Below are 24,151 nucleotides of genomic sequence, written 5' to 3'. Positions count from 1 at the left end.
AGGAGAATTAAATGTGGCCTCTTAAACATCAGATCTCTGTCATCTGAAGATCTACTAGTGAACGATTTAATATCAGAGTATCATATTGACTTATTTTGTCTTACTGAAACCTGGTTGGGTAATGAAGAATGTTAGCCTAAATGAATCCACTCTGCCCAGTCATATAAATACTCACATTCCTCGAGGCACTGGCCAAGGAGGTGGAGTTGCAGCCATCTTCGACTCAAACCTATTAATCAACCCTAAAACTAAACTAAATTATAACTCATTTGAAAGCCTCGTTCTTAGTCTTTCACACCTGACCTGGAAAACACGAGAGCCAATTGTATTTGTTATAGTGTAGCGCACTCCTGGTCCTTATTCTCAATTCTTTTCTGAATTCTCTGAGTTTTTAAATCAAGTTTAGTCCTTAAAACAGATAAAGTAATTATTATAGGTGATTTCAATATTCATGTCGATGTTGAAAATGACAGCCTTAGTACTGCATTTATCTATTAGATTCGATTGGCTTTTGTCAGAGTGTACATAAAGCCACTCACTGTTTTAACCACACCCTCGACCTTGTTCTGGTACATGGCATTGAAATTTAACATTTAATAGTCTTTCCACAGAATCCTTCATTATCGGACAATTGTATAATAACTTTTTAACTGCTATTAGTGGACAACACACCATTAGGCAAAAACTCTTACTCTAGATGTCTATCTGATATTGCTGTGGGTAGATTCAAGGAAGTTATCCCATCTGCATTTAATTCAATGCTATGTCTCAATATAACAGAGGACTCCTATGCTAATTTCAGCCCCTCCCAAATTGACCATCTTGTAGATAGTGCTGCAGGCTCACTGCCAACGACACTCGATTCTATAGCCCCTCTAAAAAAGAGGATTATAAAACAAAGAAGTTTAGCTCCATGATATAACTCCCAAACCCGCAAACTAAAGCAAACATCGCGAAAACTTGAAAGGATATGGCATTTCAACAATCTGGAAGAATCTTGTTTAGTCTGGCAAGATAATCTTAAAACATATATGAAAACTCTCCGTACTGCCAGAGCAGCCTACTACTCATCATTAATAGAGGAAAATAAAAACAACCCCAGGTTTCTTTTTTAGCATTGTAGCCAGGCTGACAATCACAGCTCTATTGAGCCAAGTATTCCTATAGCCTTCAGTAGTAACGACATCTTGAGCTTCTTTAATGATAAAATTTAAACTATTAGAGAAAAAATTCATCACATTCTGCCCTCAACCAGTACCGATAAATCGGGTTAGGGCTACAGCTGTAAAACCTGATATATATTTAGACTTTTTTCCTCCTATCAACCTTCTCCAACTAACTTCAACGATTTCTTCACCTAAGCCATCAACCTGTCTCTTAGACCTCATTCCAACTATGCTGCTTAAAGAAGTTTTACCCTTAGTTAGCACTTCTTTACTGCATATGATTAATCTGTCTTTATTAACAGGCTATGTACCACAGTCCTTTAAAGTAGCTGTAATAAAACCTCTTCTTAAAAAGCCCACTCTTGATCCAGGGGTTTCAGGCAACTATAGACCTATATCTAACCTTCCCTTTCTCTCTAAGATCCTTGAGAAAGCAATCGCCAATCAGTTGTGTGACTTTTTAAATAATAGTTTATTTGAGGATTTTCAGTTAGGATTTAGAGTGCATCATAGCACAGAGACAGCACTTGTGAAAATTACAAATGACCTTCTAATTGCATCAGACAATGGACTTGTCTCTGTACTTCTTCTTGTTATCAGGCACATCCTGTCTCAAAATGATGCTGAAAAACTAGTGCATGCGTTTGTTACTTCTAGGATGGACTATTGCAATTCCTTATTATCAGGCTGCCCGAATAAGTCTCTTAAGACTCTCCAGTTGATCCAGAATGCTGCTGCACATGTACTGACAAGAACTAGGAAAAGAGATCATATTTCTCCAATATTAGCTTCTCTGCACTGGCTCCATGTAAAATCCAGAATAGAATTTAAAATCCTTCTCCTCACCTACAAAGCTCTTAATAGTCTGGCACCATCGTATCTTAAAGAGCTCATAGTACCCTATTACCTGACTAGAACACTGCGCTCCCAGAATGCAGGGTTACTTGTGGTTCCTAAAGCCTCCAAAAGTAGAATGGGAGCCACTATAGGCCTAGACTGCCAGGAGACTTCCCCTGATGCACCTCTTTCCTCTCTCTCCTCCTCTCCCTCTCCATCTGTATGCATTTTTATCCCATTACTGGATCTTACTACCTTGACATCTTCTCTCTCCCGTAGTTTTGTGCTTTCTCGTTTCTCTCCTCTCTCCTTCTGTTGCTTTCAGCAGGTATTTCTGCCTCCGGAGCTGCAGAGTCTGGATCTGTGGTTGTGGCCACCTGCTGCCCCCGTGTTCCTGCTCGACAACTGCTTCTACAGTTGTTGTTATTGGCTCTGTTATAGTAGAAAAGGTTTCAGTCGTAGTCATCTGGACACTGTTTTCAGAATCTATCATGGATCTATCATGCTTAGTGATGTGTGTAGTCACCCCCAAAGGCCCATTCTGAGCCAGGAAAAACCCTGCAAGAGCAGTCATTCCACTGAAACTACACTGCTGTCAGTCTTAGAAACCCTGAGGTTGTCAGTTGTCATCTTGCTGGACCTGTTGGCAACCTTTGACACAATGAATCACCAAATCCTCCTGTCCACCCTATCCGAATTAGACATCTTGGGTGCAGCAAGGAGAAGAGTCCAAGCATAATTTCCTTTCCACCGGGGTACCACAAGGATCAGTACTTGGTCCCCCCTTGGTCCTATCTATTCAGTTCAATTCAATTTTATTTATATAGTGCCAATTCATAAGAAGAAGTTATCTCATTGCGCTTTTCCTATAGAGCAGGTCTAGACCATACTCTTTATAATATTAATTACAGAGACCCACCATGAGCAAGCATTTGGCGACAGTGGCAAGGAAAAACTTCCTTTAAGAGGGCAGAAACCTTGGACAGAACCAGACACAATGGTGGGCGGCCATCCGCCGCTGCCATGTTAGGGTTTGAGAGAGAGAGAGAGAGAGAGAGAGAGAGAGGGGTTTTGTCTAACCGAGTATGCCGCTCAACTCCTTATATATGTTACTTCATGCACCTGCAACCTTGTGGTACTTGTGTCAAGTGGAACACAAACTGTGTGTTGGGGCTTCTATTTTCGGAGACTTCTCCTTGATCTACTGTGGCTTGAATTGTACCTCATGTGTATGTCGCTTTGGACAAAAGTGTCTGCCAAATGAATAAATGTAATGTCATTTTAGTTTTCTCTGTCAGAGTTGTTTTTAAGTCTCTTGAACCAAGTCTCAAGTCTTTAGAGGGCAAGTCCAAATCACGCCTTGCAAGTCAAAAAGCAAGATTTTCTGCTCTGTCAATGGCCGAAATCGCATCGAATATGTAACAACTGGTAAGTCAAAGGCAACAGATTCAAATGCAGACACATTATGCCAGGAGATAAGGTAAGAGCAGTCTATACTTTCCAGTAAGCAGGTTCGGTACACAGGCAGGCAGGCAGTCAGGGGATAGCAAACAAATCCAACAGGGTAACCCAGAAGCAAGGTCCACAACACAGGAAGGATTCAATCAACAGGAAACGAATGCTGGAACGTGAGACATAAGTGTATTACAGCGAACTGGCACCGAGTGAAGAAACATGGCAGACTATACAGTGGTGTGAAAAAGTGTTTGCCCCCCTTCCTGATTTCTTTTTCTTTTTTGCATGTTTGTCACACTTAAATGTTTCAGATCATCAAACAAAAATAAATATTAGTCAAAGATAACACAAGTAAACACAAAATGCAGTTTTTAAATGAAGGTTGTTATTATTAAGGGAAAACTAAATCCAAACCTACATGGCCCTGTGTGAAATAGTGATTGCCCCCTAAACCTAAAAATTGGTTGGGCCACCCTTAGTAGCAACAACTGCTATCAACGGTTTGCGATAACTTGCAATGAGTCTTTTACAGCGCTGTGGAGGAATTTTGGCCCACTCATCTTTGCAGAATTGTTCACAAATTCAGCCACAATGGAGGGTTTTCGAGCATGAACTGCCTTTTTAAGGTCATGCCACAGCATCTCAATAGGATTCAGGTCAGGACTTTGACTAGGCCACTCCAAAGTCTTTATTTTGTTCTTCAGCCATTCGGAGGTGGACTTGCTGGTGTGTTTTGGATCATTGTCCTGCTGCAGAACCCAAGTTCGCTCCTCATCAAGATGTTTTCTGGCAAAAATGAGACGAGCCTGTTCTTTTTGCTCAGCAGTGGTTTTCTTCTTGGAACTCTGCCATGCAGGCCATTTTTGCCCAGTCTCTTTCTTATGGTGGAGTCATGGTGAGTTCTGTCTGTTTGGAAAATTTGTAGTGTTTCTATACATCTCTGCTTGTTGTTTTGATCTTAAGGCATCTTTGCTTGGTCACATCAAAACCAGGATCACTACTGAATGTGACTAACATTTCAACGAAAACTATAATAGGGGTGTAACGGTACACAGAAGTCATGGTTTGGTTCATCTGTTTAGGGGTCACAGTTCGGTGCATACGGATACATTTCTTTTCATTTATTTTGAACAGAGTGCAAGTGTAAAAGACAGACACAATCCTCTTGCTGGGGACTGAGGAAGCATTTTGCCCACTGGCAACTTTGGTCTACTATTTTCATTATAAAAATAAGGATCATTTCAAACATTTCTATATTACATTGTACTTTCCCAAAAGGCAATAGGTCACAATAGGCTATAAAACTGAAAAGCATCTCTTATGCTATGAAAATACAAAATAAATAGAATAATAAATAATATTAGTTTCTAATAATATTATAAATAATCATTTCCATCCTGCTTTTGCATCAAAGGCTGCTTGAAAGCAGCAGGGATAAGGAGTTGGGCTCTGGTTTACTTTTTTCTCGTCCCGGTGATAGGCACATCTGAGCGATGCCATTGTTCAGTGTGTTTCCACTCACATATCCTACAATAATGGAGCAACACAATAATGGAGCAACACTGACACACCATCCTTGTCTTATCCTTGTCTTGTTCCCAAACAACTGATTTGAAAGGACGCAGGTGGGTCTTCCCGCTCCAGCATTTCATTTGCGCTCTTCATAGTGTGATTGACTCACACGCCAATCAACTCGTAGTGCTACCTTGAGCACATGTGGCTAACAGTGTATGGCTAAAGTTTCTGGGCAGAACTCATGCTTGTGAACTTTGATGCATGTAATGCGGATCCAATCTACATACCATGTAGTCTCTGTGTTGCTGCGTGCACCGGACCGTGATTTTTTATAGTGTATCAATAGTCTTACAGTGTAATGTAGAGCACTGTCTGTGATGACAGTGGTGCTGAATGCACACAACTGAACCAATGACCCAAGCAAACCGGCTTTCATTTAAATTTCAGAAGAGTAAAGATTTATTTTGAAATTGAAAGTAACACTGACTGACTCCTTAAAATAAGAGGAGTGTCTGTCCTAACTTTAGAACTACGTTTTTGGTCTGAGAGTAATTCACAAAGCATTTACCGCTAAATGTAGTTTCTCAGTCTGAAAGAAGTTAAAGGCAGTCCAGAGGATTTCTAAATCACTAAGACCTGCTCACAATCAGTCAAATGCTACAAGTAATGCATCTTCTCGCACCAAGTGTCTCATCAGCTCTGTGAATAGCTTTTAAGAGGAAATTCTTAGCTGGAACTTTTTGCAACTCCACCTAAAATCACAAACTCGTCATTTGTCCGTACTTGAGATAGTTATCAATATCAAATAAGCATATTTCCAAAAATGTTGAACTATCCCTCCCACTCTGAGGAGATGACTGAGCCACAGATTGACACATTATTATAAACTCATTGATAGACTGCATAGTACCTGGACAGACAGCTGTGTATGTGTGTGTGTGTCTGTTGCTTGTCATTACATCATACAAGTGCAGTTGCTTTGGTGGCATGACGCAACTTCTCTAAAGAGGGAAACCCAGAGTAGACTGACACACACAGATACACCTACAGATACACACATGCATCAGCAGACTAAATGTTTGTGTGTGTATTGAGTTGGCCTTAACAATATATCATTTCAGCAAAGACATCTCAAATGTATAGTTGTAATAGTCACATTGCAAAGGATGCAATGTAAAAAGACTGATTAGGCCCACCATGGAACATGACATAAACTGTTTAATCTGAATATCTTTGGGTTTTGGACTGTTGGTTGGACAAAACAAGACATTTGAAAACATCACTTGGGCACTGGAAAACTGCGGTGGACATTGTTTTGCTAAACCAGACTGGTGATGAGCAGCATCTGCTATTTAATTCTAACACTATAATAAGGTCCCTGCACATTTACCCAGATATGCTTCTGTTCAGCTTCTGTTCAGTTTCTATGGGTCATCAAAATAAGAGGAAACAATCTGAACAGAGAAGGGTGATGCTTTTTTAAGTCCAACCCACAGCAGATTTTCATTTCTGGACATTTGAAATAGAAATGGAAGTCAAATCAAGCAGCAAATATTCTATCCTAGGAACTGATCCGCCTCATTCTATTGGTTGAAGGAAAAGTTCAACACTTTGAGAAGTTCTCTTTCTTTCTGAGAGTGAGATGTTCAGATGGGTATCAGTCTTGTGTCTGTGTGTTAAGTACAGAGCTCAAGTCAGGACATGATTAGCTTAGCTTAGCATTAAGACTGGAAGTGGGGGAAACAGCTAGCCTGGCTCTGAACAAAGTTCAAAAATACTCCTACCAACACCTTTAATCCTTTCAAATTGGGGGTTGCCCGAATTTGCAACAGGTGGAACACAGTGAGGGCTGGACCTATTTACTGACAAACAACAGTTTATACATCTGTCCAGTACTTCTGTGCAGTGTCTCCCTTGGTTTCCTGGCAGAGAGTCATTTTTAGTAGGTTCATTCCACTTAATATCTGACCAAATGATCACAGATTTAAAGAGCAACTAGCAGATTGAATTTGTCTGTCAATGTTTCCTACTAAAGATCATTTGGAAAGGATTTAATATGTTTTACAAGACATAAGAGCAGAAATTCAGAGAAAAAAAAAATCGCAGTTTCAGCAATGCCCCCCCCCCATTTTTCATCATGGTGAATTATTGTTTGTGCAGGTTGCACAAACTCTAGACTGTCAAGACATCGAGTCCACAGTTTTCAACAGTAATGTTGGTGTGTTATAAGGTTTTGGGAGATACTGCAAGTAATGAAGGGACACATGCACCTACAGCCAGTTCTGCTGGCTCCTCAACCACCATCAACTGCTTCACTGTGGCTCACAGTACAACCTCAAACCTTTCCATCGTTCATCAGGTAGTGTAAATTTGCACTGATATTTTGCATTAGCTGTACACGTTCTATAAAAAACAGATAAGTCAACAGAATCAGAATCAGAAATACTTTATTGATCCCCGTAGGGAAACTCTTTGTTACAGTAGCTCGTCTTTACGTCAGTGCACACAGGAGAAAGTACTAGAAAAAATAAACACTATAAAACAGGTCAGAAATAAATTAAGTATCATGTCGGTATAACTATAAGATAAACTAAGTGTCAAGTACCAAGTGGGTTTACTGGTTGGTGATGAAAGTACAGTCTAAAATACAATGTAACTCTTATGTAATAAATAATATTAATAAGCGGAGGTGCATGTACTGTCGAAGAGTAATTGAGGTATATAGTTTCAGTAGCAATAAATAAGAAAAAACTAACAAGGGGAAAACTAATATTGCACGGAGGTATTACACAGAATATTGCACAATTTATTAATTATGGCGGAGATGTAATGCTCAATGTCCAGTTTAGTGACCTAGGGTCAAACAGACCAACCCTTAGAGGGAGGAGTTAAATAGTTTGATGGCCACAGGCAGGAATGACTTCCTGTGGCGCTCTGTGGTGCTTTTTGGTGGGATGAGTCTTCCGCTGAAGGTGCTCCTTTGCTTGGCCAGCACGTCATGGAGCGGGTGGGAGACACTGTCCAAGATGGCATGTAGTTTGGCCAGCATCCTCCTCTCTGACACCACTGCCAGAGAGTCCAGCTCCACCCCACAATGTCACTGGCCTTGCGGATCAGTTTATTGAGTCTGTTACGCGTCCGCTACCTTTAGCCTGCTGCCCCAGCATGCAACAGCATACAGGATAGCACTGGCCACCACAGACTCATAGAACATCTTCAGCATCGTCCGGCAGATGTTGAAGGACCTCAGCCTCCTCAGAAAATAGAGGCGGCTCTGGCCCTTCCTATAAACAGCCTGAGTGTTCTTGGTCCAGTCCAGTTTGTTGTCTAAGTGTACTCCCAGGTACTTGTAGTCCTCCACAATGTCCACACTGACCCCTGGATGGAAACCGGGTCACTGGTGCCTGGCCCTCCGTAGATCTACAACCAGCTCCTTTGACTTTGTCGCATTGAGCTGCAGATGGTTCTGCTCGCACCATGAAACAAAGTTACCCACCACAGCCCTGTACTCCGTCTCATCACCACCGCTGATACATCCCACCACAGCAGAGTCATCAGAAAACTTCTGAAGGTGGCAGGACTCTGTGTGGTAGCTGAAGTCTGTGGTGTAGATGGTGAAGAGGAAGGGAGAGAGGACGGTCCCCTGAGGGGCCCCAGTATTGCTGACCACGCTGTCTGACACACAGTGCTGCAGGCGCACGTGCTGTGGTCTGCCAGTCAGGTAGTCCACAATCCAGGACACAAGGGGGGCATCCACCTGCATTGCTGCCAGCTTCTCCCCAGCAGGGCAGGCCGGATGGTGTTGAAAGCACTGGAGAAGTCAAAAAACATGATCCTCACCGTGCTTGCCGGCCTGTCCAGGTGGGTGTGGATGCGGTTAAGCAGGTAGATGATGGCGTCCTCAACTCCCAGCCGGGGCTGGTAGGCGAACTGAAGGGGATCCAGGAGGGGTCTGACCATGGGCCGCAGCTGTTCCAGCACTAGTCTCTCCAGGGTCTTCATTATGTGGGAGGTCAGTGCCACCGGTCTGTAGTCCTTGGAGCCACTGGGGCGTGGCGTCTTTGGCACAGGAACGAGGCAAGATGTCTTCCACAGAATGGGGACCCTTTGAAGACTCAGGCTCAGGTTGAAGGCATGCTGAAGGACTCCACAAAGCTGGGGGGCACAGGCTTTAGCACCCGGGGCTAACGCCATCGGGGCCTGCAGCCTTGTTTGAGTGGAGCCTCATCAGCTGTCCTCTCACCTGGTCAGCAGTCAGGCACACAGCAGAAGTTACAGGTGGGGGAGGGGGGGAGTCGTCAGTCTGGAGAGGGCCGTTAGCCTGATGGGGAGGGGGAAGCAGAGTACTCAGAGGAGCTTGAGGGCCGACAGCAGCTGAGTTAGAGGGGGGATGAGCAGGAGCCGGTGTGTCGAATCTGTTAAAGAACAGATTCAGTTCGTTGGCCCTGTCCAAGCTGCCTTCAACTCCTCTGCTGCCCGTCGGTCTGAAGCCAGTGATGGTCTTCATGCTGCTCCAGACCTCCCTCATATTGTTCTGCTGGAGTTTCCTCTTCAGCTTCCTCCTGTACTTCTCCTTGGCTTCCCTGATTTTCACCTTCAGGTCAGCCTAGATTGCCCTCACCTCCTCCCTATTACCATCAGTAAAGGCCCTCCTCTTGGCATTCAGAATGTCCTTGATGTCCTTTGTTACCCACGGTTTGTTATTTGGATAACAATGGACCATCTTGGTTGGGACATTGCAGTCCACACAGAAGTTAATGTAGCCAGTGATGCACTCAGTTAGCCCGTCAATGTCCTCTCCATGAGGCTCACAGAGTGCATCCCAGTTTGTCACCTCAAAACATTCCTGCAGTGTCTCATAGGCCTCCCCTGACCATCTCCTCACTGTCCTTGTGGTCGCAGGCTGCCTTTTAACCAGAGGCACATAGCAGGATTTGAGGTGAACCAGGTTGTGGTCTGACCTACCCAGAGGGGGGAGGGGGGAAGAGCTGTATGCATCCTTAACGTTAGCATACATCAGGTCCAGTGTCCTCTCCTCTCTAGTAGGACAGCTCACATACTGGGTGAAATTAGTCAATGTTGTTGAAACACTGACATGGTTGAAGTCACCCGAGATTAAAATGAGTGCACTCGGGTGTTGAGTCTGTAGTTGTGCTATGGCGGTGTGAATGCCGTTGCACGCCGATGCCGGGTTAGCAGAGGGGGGGATGTAAACAGCCACAACAATGGCATGTGAAAATTCACGGGGCAGATAATATGGCCGGAGTCCCACAGCTAACAGTTCAATGTCCGGGCTACAGATACTCTGCTTGATGGTAATGTGACCAGGGTTACACCATCTGTTGTTAACTAGAACAGCAAGCCCGCCGCCTTTCCGCTTACCGCCTCCCGGTGTGATCCCTGTCGCCCGAACAGTCTGAAAGCCCTCGATGGAAACGTTATGATCTGGGATATCCTGGTGTAGCCATGTCTCAGAGAAACACATCAAGCTACACTCACGGAACTCCGTCTGACTCCGGGCTAACGCCGTTAGCTCGTCCATTTTATTCGCCAGTGATCTCACGTTGCCCATGACGAGAGAAGGCAGACATGGCTTAAATCTCTTATTCTTAAGTCTCTTTTGTCTGCACCCCTCTCTCTCTTCCTCGCTGCTTCGCTCCACCTCTGCATCCTCGGTGTGTCCTCCTCCAGATCTCAGTGGGGACATCGGTTGTCCTGGGGGCCATGCTGCTCGGCTTCAGCGCGATCAGCTGTTCCTGGTGTAAACAATGCGGCCAAACAGCTGATCTGCAGCGGTGCCCTGACCGAGTAGCAGAAGAAGAAGTTCCACGGCGAAAAAAAGCACAAAAACACTTTCTACTCTCATTTTCGCAAAGAGCGTAGTTTAAATTACACTTACACACAAGTTACTCAAGTTTGGAATAAAAAAGGAAAGTTAAAAGTTGGAAAAAGTAAGACGACGAGACGGAGCTACGGCAACAGGCAGCATGCGGGCTGGCGCATGCGCACCTCACCACCAACTCCACTTACATAATGAAGGAGGGCAAAATATTAGGAACACCTCACAGTATGATGCGGTCCAGTACAACTCAACACTAACTATGACCTCAATAATTGACATAGAATTGAATTAACACTTATCAGACCGAATTTCAAAACTGAGCATTGTAGGCTTTGTAAAGGTAGGTTTTATGGCAGGGCTGTCTGTAGTTTCGTTTAGGTTGGCTGTTGTTAGAATTACATTTTCTTTTTTAACATTTTCTGTTCTGAAACAGGTCTACAGAAATTTTTGGAAACTTTGGATGCTGCTTCAAAGGAGAGGGAGGACCAGAAGCTGTGGAGGCCAGCCATTATTAACCACCTGTGGTTGATAGCGGCCAAGTGGCAAAGCATGGTGAACCATGTTCAGGACATCCATGAACACGGTACTCCTGCATTTGTAGTGTAACTACTAGAACAGCATTGGTGAAGGATGTTGGGCCATTTTCCCCACAGCATCAGACCTTCTCGTTAGAGGCATTTCAATCCCTCATCCTCCATTTGCACCAAAGCACACTGGGTTCTCTTTCCTTGGGATGTACAGCAGGTAAATATTATGTGATGGTGAAAGAATGTGTATGGCTAAAACTAATGCAGTCTAACACAGCAGCCAGTAGGCAATTTGAGGGGGGACGAGGGGGGATGCCATCCCCTTTGTTAGCAAAATGACCAAAATCCATCCCCCTTGTTAACCTGCTCAAAAGATGCTCTGTGCTTTGTCTCGTAGTGGCGCTTCACATTGCTGCTTTTAATAATCGCCATGATCTCGGAACATATGAAACACTGGTTTTGAACTGCCTGTGGGAAGACTGAAAATGTAAGAGTCTGTCCATTCTTGATTAAAAGCTCTGCTTCCACTGTCTACTTTTCTCTTTGTAGAGCATGCCATGTGAAATTATTTCTCCGGCTCGTTTCGTCTCTCCCTGTGTGTGTGTGTATATCTCACTCACTGGCTCGACTCGCGGGCCGCTAAACCGGTGCCGTAAAGGCTAGAAAAGCTGCGCTGCTTAAAATAGAAATGCTCCATCAAAATTTAATAATTCTCAACAATTTATCGATATTCTCTACAGCAGGGGGTGTGTGTGTGTGTGTGTGTGTGTGTCTGTGCTGTCCTTCAGTCCGGCCCGCTCTAGCCATTGGTAGCATTTCTTGATATCAGCCACTTCAGTTATGTTCCGGTGGTACATCCCATGTAGGGGTTTGTCCTCCCATGATGGTCCCTCCTCCAGCACGTCTTCCTCTGTTCCCCATTGCCTGAGACATTCACTGAGCACGTCATCTGTTGGGGCCTTATCTTTGATGTACTTATGGATCTTGGATGTGTCATCCTGGATAGTGGCTCTCACACTCACTAGTCCACGGCTGTCTTCCTTACGGCTAGCGTACAGTCTCAGGGTGCTGGATTTGGGATGGAACCCTCCATGCATGGTGAGGAGCTTTCGTGTCTTAATGTCTGTGGTCTGTATCTCTTCCTTTGGCCACCTTATTATTCCCGCAGGGTATCTGATCACTAGCTGTTTATTGCCTGGGCCTTGTTCTTGCCATTGAGCTGACTTCTTAGGACTTGCCTTACTCGTTGGAGGTATTTGGCAGTTGCTGTTTTCCTTGTTACCTCTTCGAGGTTGCCATTTGCCTGTGGTATTCCAAGGTACTTGTAACTATCCTCAATGTCTGCTATTGTTCCTTCTGGGAGTGAGACCCCTTCTGTGTGGACTACCTTCCCTCTCTTTGTCACCATTCGGCTGCACTTCTCAAGCCCGAATGACATCCCAATGTCAGAGCTGTAGATCCTGGTGGTGTGGATCAGTGAGTCGATGTCCCGCTCGTTCTTAGCGTATAGCTTGATGTCATCCATGTAGAGAAGGTGACTGATGGTGGCCCCATTCCTGAGTAGGTATCCAGTCTTGTTGATTATTTGGCTGAGGGGGTTCAGACCTATGCAGAACAGCAGTGGGGACAGAGCATCTCCTTGGTATATGCCACATTTGATGGATACTTTTGCAAGTGTCTTGCCATTGGTCTCAAGGGTGGTTTTCCACAGCCTCATCGAGTTTGCAACAAAGTATCTTAGAGTCCTGTTGATGTTGTACATCTCCAAGCATTCAGTGATCCATGTGTGTGGCATTGAGTCATATGCTTTCTTGTAATCAATCCAGGCAGTGCACAGGTTGGTGTGTCGGGCTCTGCAGTCTTGGGTGACTGTTCTGTCAACCAGGAGTTGGTGTTTGGCTCCTCTGGTTCCTTTGCCAATGCCCTTCTGTGCTTTGCTCATGTATTGCTCCATGTGTCCACTTATCTTAGCCGCGATGATGCCTGACATGAGCTTCCATGTTGTGGAGAGACAGGTTATTGGCCGATAGTTGGATGGGACTGTACCCTTTGCGGGATCCTTCAGGGTCAGGATTGTACACCCTTCGGTCCCATCTGCAGCCCATCTCTCAGCAGCTCGTTCATTTGTGCACCTGACGCATATATTTCATTGTCACTCATCATGAAGTAGGCAGTAGCGTGATTATTATTATTATTATTATTATTATTATCCATTAGCTATATATGCCAGTCAATCATAACAGGTTCATATGCACACCCACGGGCAATTCAGAGTCGCCAATCAGCCTAACCTGCATGTTTTTGGACTGTGGGAGGAAACCTGAGACCGGATGAAACCCACGCAGGCACCGGGGAACATGCAAACTCAACACAGAAAGGCCCAGCTGGTTCGAACCCAGAACCTTCTTGCTGTGAGGCATTAAAAGGCAAAAAAGGCATTAAATTCACTGCAATACTGAAAACAAATTCTGCTTAGTCTTCCTTATTAAATCTTGGTGAGTGTAGTGTATCGTATTACTTTGCTGGTTGGCATCAGCTGTATTAATGCTTCACCATCAGTGGCTCATGGAGCAGTCAGACCGAAACCTGCTTCCCATTAATTTCTATGTGGAACAGGCCGAGACACATTCTCTTCCCGTCACAAAGTGACCCCCCACCTTCACTTTGCTCAGAGTTCAATCTGATTGACTTTTGACATGCGGAATTGCCAAGCTCTCCAATGTCCAGCCAGTTTCAGAGATGTGGAGGGATTGATGTCCCATTCAGGACATACTGGTTGTTTATAGTCCTAGACCTGCTCTATATGAAAAGTTCAATGATATAACTTCTGTTATGAATTGGTGCTAAATTGAGTTGAATTAAACTGAATTATATCCTTGTTTTATCACTGCACGGTGAAATAATACAAGCAGCAGAGAGGAAGGGATGCTGCTTTTCTGTAGTGACTGCAAGTGCATACAAATACAAATACGTATACAAATTACAATTAATTTGTGTACGGCTGTCGTTAGCCCGCTAACCATGCTATTTCCAGCTGTTTATGTTTACAACCTTACTTGCGTATTTCCTGTCCCCTCCTGCTTTTGGCTGACTGCGCCATTGTTCATCAGCTGTGTGATTATCAGCTGACTACTAACATCCAATCATATTCATGCAGGTGTACAGGGCGGCCTCATGCAAACACAGCCCAACTTCCTCCCTATGTGCTAAGCCTTTGGTTTTGTTGATTGAACTCATAAGGGTTTGCCGTGTGGAAGCCAGTTGTTACACGCCTTACGTTATGGGTCATTAAGTTGCTGTAGTGGAAAAGGTCTGACAAAGGCCCACCAATGCATGGTTCCCGCGCCTTCTTAAACATCAAATTCAAATACCTTTCAAGGGCTTTCCAGGCACAGTTCCCTCAAATTCATGGACCCAACGTGGCATAGTTTGAGACACAGAGAACTAGCAGGCTTTACAGAAGCTCACAGACAATTAAAAAGAGAGAGAGAGGCTTGACTGTGTGAACACTTCTCAGCTGTGCTGCTGTGTTACAGTCATGTTACTTTAAGAAAAAAATTATATATTAAGAACTTCAATTTCTATTCTTGCACAAAATATATAAATTCAAACACTTTCAATGACCCATATCTATTTATGTCTATTTTCAAAAACTTTTAAGGTCTTGATTTCCCCCCCTCAAATTCACAAACTTTCATGGATTTCAAGGACCCGTGGGAACCCTGGCATCATTACATCCTTGGTTGTGCTTTCCAATGAGGACAACTAGCAGTGTTTGTATGTGGAAACACTCCTTGTACTAGTACTACAACATCCTTGGTGCTGAACTAGCAGCTCTCCTGCTTGGGGTGCTTTCCATTCAGATAACAAGCCTCCCTCATGTCTCACTCACGTGTTAACTCCTGCACACGTTATGCCCTCCAGGTGAAGCTCCTCACTGCCAGGTAAAAAGAAGCGTGTGGACACACATGGCTGTCTACTCACTTCCCAGGTTGACAACACATTTTTCAACTAAATTCTATTTATGTAAGAAATATTAGCAGCTAAATGAAATATCAAAATTACTCATTATGAAGACTGGTTCCTTTGAAAGTGTTATAGTATTGATATGTCAGCAGTGTTTGAATGTTGTGGGTGGTCCAGGTGGCACTCTGTCTAAAGGCCTTTGCACACTAAACTCCAATTTATTTTAAACCAAAATGTTGGCCATTAAAAAAGTAAATTCACCTCATGTTTAGTTATATGTTTAAACACCAAACACTTAATCTGCAATGTAACTAGTAACCACAGCAAACAGATAAGTGCAGGGAAGTATAAGGTACAATATTCTCTCTGAAATGTAGTCAAGTACAGTCTCACAAAATGAAAATACAACCCAACAGAAAAGATACAGTAAGAAACAGGAATCAGGGCTCCAGACCAACTTTTTACAGTGGTGGCACTGGTGCGCCTAACTTTTTCATTTAGGTGCACCACCACATGATTTAGGTGCACCACCACATAATTTAGGTGCACCCAATAATATTTAACATAACATTTTAAGCATTACGTATTTTATGCCAGTTCCCATACACACATTTCTAAACATATGTAAATGATTGTAAACAGGAATAAAAGGTTCAGATAAATGGTTTTTAATGGACTTCAATTTAGTAAAGGTAGCTCTTCTCTGGCTATGTTATGAACAGTGTTAAATTTTATTATCATTTCTGACTCCTCCTTGCGTCGGTTTGATATGAATATTCTGATTAATACAGATGCGTTGCGGGTGGGAGAAATAGGGTGAAGCCTCTCCCCATTAAGAGAGATGCTGTGTGCATTTATGCACGAGGCACAGCAGGGTACCTTCATTACGTTATTTGCTGTGACATTACTGCGCGCATGGAAACGTTTAAAATGACTGACAGCAGCCTCTCGTTAAAGTAAATAGTTAAGGAAAACCCTCATACATCAATACAACACACAGTAAAGAAATCACCTGGTAAGCTGGCGCTGCTCGACATAAAGGCAATTCAACGGCAATATAGCCTACAGAGACCGGTAGAGGTGGAGCAAAATGTCCATGCCGGTGCGGGTCTCTAAATCGGAGAAAATAATTTGTTTGGGTGAGTGGCAGAGGATACTTTGTGTGTAAATGTGGATTCGGATTACGTCAGATTCACGCATCACCACTGCACATCCAGTTGGTGTTTATTAAAAAATATTTTATACATTATTTGTTTAGTCGCACTTGACAGAGTTTTGGTCGCACCCTGGAGCCCTGGGAATGTAAAGCACTTCATTGAATGTGAGCCCTTACAATATTTATCCAAAAAATCCCTGTTTTTATTTGAACTTATAACTGTGTCACAGTAGACAGAAGCTGATGGGTGGTGACTGTTAGCTGATGTTAGTGTGTGAGCTGGTGTTACCTGGAAAACATGTCTGCAGGTGTTCAGTTAGGGCCTCCTGAGTGACAGGCTTATGGGCGGAGTTCATAGCAGAGATAGCCAATAGCAATACCTCTCCCAAAGGGATGAACTGCGATTGGCTGATGGGGGACATACTGATGGGTGACACATCACCTGTGAAAAGACAGAAATCACTTTGAGTGATACTGGATTAAAATCTACGATAACCAAAACCTGTAGAACAAAATGAACACCATGCAGTCTCGTGTCTCAGATCTACCTCTCTGAAACATAAGAAATAAAATTCCTGGCTGTCCTGGGTGTCTGGCTTCAGACATTCCCCATCTCTCTCTTCCCTCCTTTCCTGTCATATCTCTAATGTTGGCAATCCAATAAAAGCATAAAGGGCCCAAAACAATAATTTAAAAAAATAATGACAATCCCGCACATAAGTTCAAGTGGTGAATAATGTCTCTTTTACTGCCAGGACATTTGAACATAAATATGAATATTGTCACACCCTGCCTGGGGGAAACGAAGGCACAATACGTAATGAGAACCTCTAACACACAGATTCAAGTGTGAATCATGGCAATTTCAATCAAATGTAATATCATTCTATTTACACCAAGAGGGAGCTTCAAAGTGAACAATATGCCACCACACATACACACACAGTGATGTATCCTTGCTTTGACTTGTTCATTTTCACATGAAAAGATTATCTCACAGACACGTGAAGCCAAAATAGGATTTGACCTTAAAGAAAGTCTGGTGTTATTCTATATTTTCCATGAAAAGACCAAAACTATCAAATTCAGTGCATCTCTCAATACTTCCCTACCTGCGGAGTCTCTCAGCTCTAAGCCCATTGGTTCCTACTGAAGATGTCAGTCTTTAAAATCACCTCACTAACCTAGTAGTTTCAAAATGCTGAGTAATTTCCTAAAACAACTGGCCACTGTAGCTTTTATCCACCATTACTCAAACAGGAGAAAATACTGCATTTAAGTATTTGGGGCAGCAGGGCGGTGTATGTGGGACTGAGTCAAAATAAACTACAGTGTGTGTGTTCATGGTGATGAAGGAACATGTCACCCAGTGTAACAGTGTGGCTCACTGATGTGTTTTAATAGTTTTTGCACAAGAGCTTGAGATAGCAAGGAGAGGTATAGTTAAAGTTGGGTTCTGCAATTCTGGAGAAATCCAATACCATGACAAATACCATGAGGATTACAAGTACCTGGGAGTACACATGGATAATAAACTGGACTCGGCTAAGAACACTCAAGCTGTTTACAGGAAGGGCCAGAGCCGCCTCTATTTCCTGAGGAGGCCTTCAACATCTGCCGGACAATGCTGAAGATGTTTTATGAGTCTGTGGTGGCCAGTGCTGTCCTGTATGCTGTTGCATGCTGGGGCAGCAGGCTGAGGGTAGCGGACGCTAACAGACTCAACAAACTGATCCGTAAGGCCAGTGACATTGTGGGGGTGGAGCTGGACTCTCTGGTGGTGGTGTCAGAGAGGAGGATGTCAGTCTGTATGACCCTAGGTCACTAAACTGGACATGGATCATTACATCTCTGCCATACTTGAATAATTGTGCAATATTCTGTGTACTACTCCCGTGCAATATTTAGTTTTCCTATGTTAGTTTTTCCTATTTATTGTTATTGATATTATATACCTCCATTACTGCTGTGCAATATCTTAATAATCTCAATAAGCTGCACTTAACTCGACAGTACATGCACCACTACTTATTACTTATATTATTACATTGTATTATTATTATACTGTATTATCATCATCAACCGATAAACCCACTTGGTACTTCACACTTATTTTATCTTATACTTATACCCACCTGGTACTAAAGGCGAGCTGCTGTAACAAAGAGTTTCCCTTCGGGGATCAATAAAGTATTTCTGATTCTGATTCTGATGATATAGAGCAAACAGCGACACAGCAAGTAATGTAACTAACGTTAGCTAGGTTGTGGGTTAGCAAACTGCCAGAGAGGACGAGACGCTTTCCCAGAGCCAGCACAGCAGCTCCAGACAGCGACGCTCACAACTCTCCTGCTGCTACAGCTAACATCACAACAGCAGCACAGCTTGGCAAACTAGAAAGTTAGCTGAATGTCCGTGGGCAAGTCCTTTAACGTCACCTGACACACACATCATGGCTGGAACAGTGTTTGTTTGTTTCCCATTCACAGAGCCAGGGCTGAGTACAAACACCGGAGGGTTTTTCAGCGCACACACTGAGCGGACAGAGAGGAGATATTCACTGAATTTGACAAAAAGACGTGTACTGGATTAGAATCTCTGACCCACCTTTAAGTGCCCTTTCAACTTGTTGGGTGGATTTTTTTCTTGAGAGTGTGGCCAAACTGTACATACTGCACTTACCACCTCCAGATGTGGTCTGGCCAATCTAACCTCATTCCAATCACAATGCGTGTGCTGCATTAACAACTGCATTAACACCTCTTTTTCCTTATCCATTTAAGATGTTAATACCAGGTGGAAATGGGGTTTAAGTGCACAAATTATTCCCTTCTAACAAGTCCCTAAAGTTGTTGTCCCTTGTTCTGGCTTGATGTTTAATGTCATTTTTCAGTTCAATAATTTCAATGTCCAACCCATTTGGTAAAAAGAATGTATGTCAATATCAGTGGAAAGGAAGATGTTTGTGATGATGAATCAGACAATGTCCTCCTTAATTGTGAAGTCCAACAGTTATAAAGTTCAGTAAAACAACCGCCACACAGGCCCATCCAGCTCAACAGCATCTGAAGTTAAACCCAGAGGAAAAAGAAAGGAGACCACCTGTTGCTTCAAGCTGGGAACACACCTGAAGACTAGTTTGAATCTACTAAGCAAAGTCATAAGCAGAAGTTACTTTAGAATACTACAGCTGATTAATACAGTTTCGGTACAAGGAAACCCATGTCAAGAACAAGCATTTTCGAGTGTGACCGAACCAAATCATCAATGGAGATAACAAACATTGAAACAACTTGTCGTCAGTTTGGTAGATGTGAACACACACTATAAACTCTGTAGAGAGAAAGCTGGAGGTCAGTAAGGTGAACTGCAGAATCTAGAACCCTTTAACCCTGAGCCAGCTCCATTCACAAATGAAAGCCATGAGATACAGTTAAAAGCGAAATGATTTGATCACACATACTGTTCTCAAGGTCAAGAATGAACATCTACACTCAAATATAAATCAAATATTCTTTTATAGTAATCTATTTCAAACGCAACCACAAATCCCCAAAGATGTAAAAGCGAATCCCCAAAATAAAGAACAGCAATACACGTCAGCTCGTGGTGCCTATTGCCTATTTTTGTGTAATAAACATACAAATGATTCCTAAATTGTGAAGATGGACAGAAGAAGACAGCACAGCTGCAGAGGCTCTGCTGGGAACACTGACCACCATGCTGCCACCTCCCTACACTGACAGCTGCAGGCATCAACATGGAAAGTGATCAGGACAAACCCAAAACCCTACACACACACACACACACACACACACACACACACACACACACACACACACACACACACACACACACACACACACACACAGTGAGAGGGGGTGGGGGCAAAAAGCATGCGTGTTTCAAAGAACAGCTGAGTGAGAGGCTATTTCCTGTTGCGTCTTATAGTGCTTTTACACTAAAAGGGGCCAGTACACTCCATCAGAACTGCTTGTCGGATGGTCGAATAGCTTCGGAACCCCCCTCCCCCCACACTTTTCCGACGTCAGAATAGGGGGGCTGCGTTGGATCATTTCTGTAACTTTCCGAAACCGGCGATCGGACATTCACACCCACTTTACGCCGTGATTGGCCAGCTGTACGGTGGTGGGAACTTCTGTCAGCAACGTTTTCTGTCACTTCCAGGAGAGACTTTCTGAAAATGTGCGCCGTTATTCCCACATTTAAACGATATCACGTCTCCACCCTCTCTATGACGGCCGCCTCCCTGTGTGGCTGTTCTCAATAACTAAACACTTTTGAATTTCGACATGGTCGGACAACACATTGTATGAAGTAGTTCTGATCAAGTATAATCAGAATCAGAAAAACTTTATTGATCCCCGTAGGGAAACTCTTTGTTACAGCAGCTCGCCTTTACGTCAGTGCACACAGGAGGAAGTACTAGAAAACGATATGATACACTATAAACACTATAAAACAGGTCAGAAATAAATTAAGTATCATGTCGGTATAAGTATAAGATAAACTAAGTGTCGAGTACCAAGTGGGTTTACTGGTTGATGATGAAAGTACAGTATAAAATACAATGTAACTAATTATGTAATAAATAATAGTAATAAGCGGAGGTGCATGTACTGTCGAGAGTAATTGAGGTATATAGTATCAGTAACAATAAATAGGAAAAACTAACATGGGAAAACTAATATTGCACAATTATTATTAATTATGGCGGAGATGTAATGCTCAATGTCCAGTTTAGTGACTTAGGGTCATACAGACTAACCCTTAGAGGGAGGAGTTAAAGAGTCTGATGGCCACAGGCAGGAATGACTTCCTGTGGCACTCTGTGGTGCATTGTGGGGGGATGAGTCTTCCTCTGAAGGCGCTCCTTTGTTTGACCAGCACGTCATGGAGCGGGTGGGAGACACTGTCCAAGATGGCGTGTAGTTTGGCCAGCATCCTCCTCTCTGACACCACCGCCAGAGAGTCCAGCTCCACCCCCACAATGTCACTGGCCTTACGGATCAGTTTGTTGAGTCTGTTGGCGTCCGCTACTCTCAGCCTGCTGCCCCAGCATGCAACAGCATACAGGACAGCACTGGCCACCACAGACTCATAGAACATCTTCAGCATGACCCTAATACTGCCCTCCATAATTCTGTTTCTGTCCCATGAGCTCCCTTCACCTGAACAGGTTTAAAGGTAGTCACACACACACACACACACACATATATATGTGTGTGTATGTTATATATACTTACGGCTATGTTGAAGACTCTGATTGGTCAATTACGGCATTCTACGGTCTGTTATTTCTGAATAACAAACCATTGCTATGGATGCAGTTCTGATCATAGATTCTGGAGTCCAATCATATCAATCTGCAGAAAGAAGTCCTGTGACAAAAAGTTTACCCGGAACGTTTTGGCAGTGCACCAGTTGTTGTGTATCAGCTGTAGCATGCTAGTCAGCTTAGCCCGGCTAGTCAAGCTCATGTAGTATCGCTGCTAAACTGTATGGGAGAATTGCGGTTTCCCGGTTAGTTACAGTGAACATGGACACAGATTAATGTCAACTGTATGCTGACATTGTTCAAATGAAGTCGGGTTTGTCTGTGGAAACACTTCAAACATGTCATTTATGACGGCATCACCCAAATGTGCTGATTAGCGGAACAGGACAAAATCAGACTGGAAGGTGAGTCCTTCTCCCTACAGCGTTCAGGCAGCCTCTCACTGCAGATTCACACAGTGCCAAATCAATAACTAATGCTATAGGAGTGTTTATCTCTGCAGATATGCGACTATACTCGTTCACAGAGAATGCAGAATTTAAGCATATGGTCAAAGTGCTTGAGCTGTGCTACAATGAGCCTTCACGTGTGCATGTTAGTCAGTCCGCTGTGCAGCTCTGTATAAACGAGCACACGTTCAGGAATTATCAACAGGTCAGAGTCTTACAATGGAGCATTGCTTAGTTATTATTTATTTGAGTTATTTATTTGCTCTTGACAGTATGCCAGTATTTGAGTGCCTTAACTGTTACAGTAAGAATTATGGCCATTGAGCCACTGTTGAATGTTTACATTTTCTTTGCAATTAAATCATTATTTGGTGTCAAATTATTGTTTTTGGGGTCTGGGTTAATTTCGTAATAATGACAGGTACATTTACTGTACATTATCCCTTCCATATATATTATTATAACATGATATTGTATAATATAGTACATTATAATATAGTATGGCATATAAAGTATAATAAAAGGTGAAATGTAGATATAGAATTACATAAAGTGTAGTACTGAAAAATAGCTAGTATGAGCCTAGTATAGTATAATGAAATATATATATAATGAATAGTAATAAAAAATATGGTTGTTATTATTATATATAATAACATACAATAGATACCATATATGAATTGTGTGCAGTATTGCAAATCAAGACGAAGTCTAAGTCCAACAGAGACGATGGAGAGAAGTATAATCAATATTAGTCATATTTGTTCATGAAATTAGGCACACCATTCTCCCCACAAAGGTGTGTGGTGAACTAAGAGGTGAGACTAGAAACAGTCAGTAAAACTTTGACCACTACTGCTATTATAAATAATAATGCTCCACTACAATAGTTATTACAACTACACCTGCTGTGCCGGCACCACTACTGTTAGTACTATGGTTATTACTATTAATACAACTACCACTGCCGCATCTTCTGGTGACATTTGTACTACTGCTATACTTTGCTACAAACAAGACTGTTCTTATCTACTACTACCGCTCCTACCACTGCTAACATAGCTAGTATTACTAATAATACTACTGATAGTATTACTACCTCTGCTACGCTATCCCTCATACTACCACTGCTGTTTAAAGATAATTGTGGTTAATTACAACTTGGATTTTATTTTTTTAGTGTTGTCCATTATTTGTATCAGCAATAATACCACTGTACTCACTATGTTGATTATTCAGATGTGGGAACAGGGTGACATCACTAAAAAGAAGTCTGACAGGTGAAGAAACACTTGAGCAGTCAGACGATCAGACAGGTTGATCTAATCTTAGCAATGAAAGGGTTACTCCAGCCATTAAGGACTGTGCCTCCATAAAATGTGTTTACTTCAGAGAGATACATTTAAAAAAAGAATGTACAACATTGAAGCACCAGAGATATCCTGACTTTTTGTCCCTAGTATGGGTCAAGCTCCAAAAATGCTGGAGGACAATTATGCCCAGTCATCAATCAGTTATTGGGAGTGATCACAGGGTTCTGGACAGATTTCCTCTTTAGGGAGGAACCAGGGCATTATTCAACTGTTTTCACAGGCTGAGTTGTATTAACCAAATCAACTGAATTGATCTTGTTGAGTGAAATCTGTGGAGCGTCCCTTCAACTTAACGAAATAAGATCCAAGCTGTAAACAAAGGGGGAAACAAACCCTGCATTAATGAACAACCATCACCACCACCACTACTACTATTGCAGTCCCAGTCCTTCTACTACTTTTGTTTTTATTGACTACTACTACTACAACTACTACTACTACCTCCAACAGTCACTATTACTGCCATTTCTTCTTGCTGTATTAACACTGCTTTTTACCATAACTACTACAGCTTGATTTCTTCTCTTATTGCTGGTGAAGAATGAGTAGACTGACCAAAGTCACAT

The 24,151-nt window shown here is 42.8% G+C and overlaps 1 protein-coding gene across 5 annotated transcripts in view; it reads right to left on the bottom strand.

The window, feature by feature from the left end:
* LOC122879932 (storkhead-box protein 2-like) overlaps positions 1-24,151 on the bottom strand; it is a 106,089-nt gene that overhangs the window by 20,138 nt on the left and 61,800 nt on the right. For 3 of the 5 annotated variants that reach the window (XM_044204562.1, XM_044204563.1, XM_044204565.1), the window contains exon 2: positions 16,754-16,906. The exons of the other annotated variants lie outside the window; for them this stretch is intronic. In XM_044204562.1, the coding sequence (XP_044060497.1) occupies positions 16,754-16,906 (153 nt within the window). The remainder of the gene's footprint in view (positions 1-16,753; positions 16,907-24,151) is intronic. 5 annotated transcript variants of the gene reach the window in all.

Source organism: Siniperca chuatsi, linkage group LG8, assembly GCF_020085105.1.
Source record: "Siniperca chuatsi isolate FFG_IHB_CAS linkage group LG8, ASM2008510v1, whole genome shotgun sequence".
Lineage (NCBI taxonomy): Eukaryota > Metazoa > Chordata > Actinopteri > Centrarchiformes > Sinipercidae > Siniperca > Siniperca chuatsi.
The sequence above is the reverse complement of the archived record's forward strand: the minus strand, read 5'-3'. Positions and strand labels throughout refer to the sequence as shown.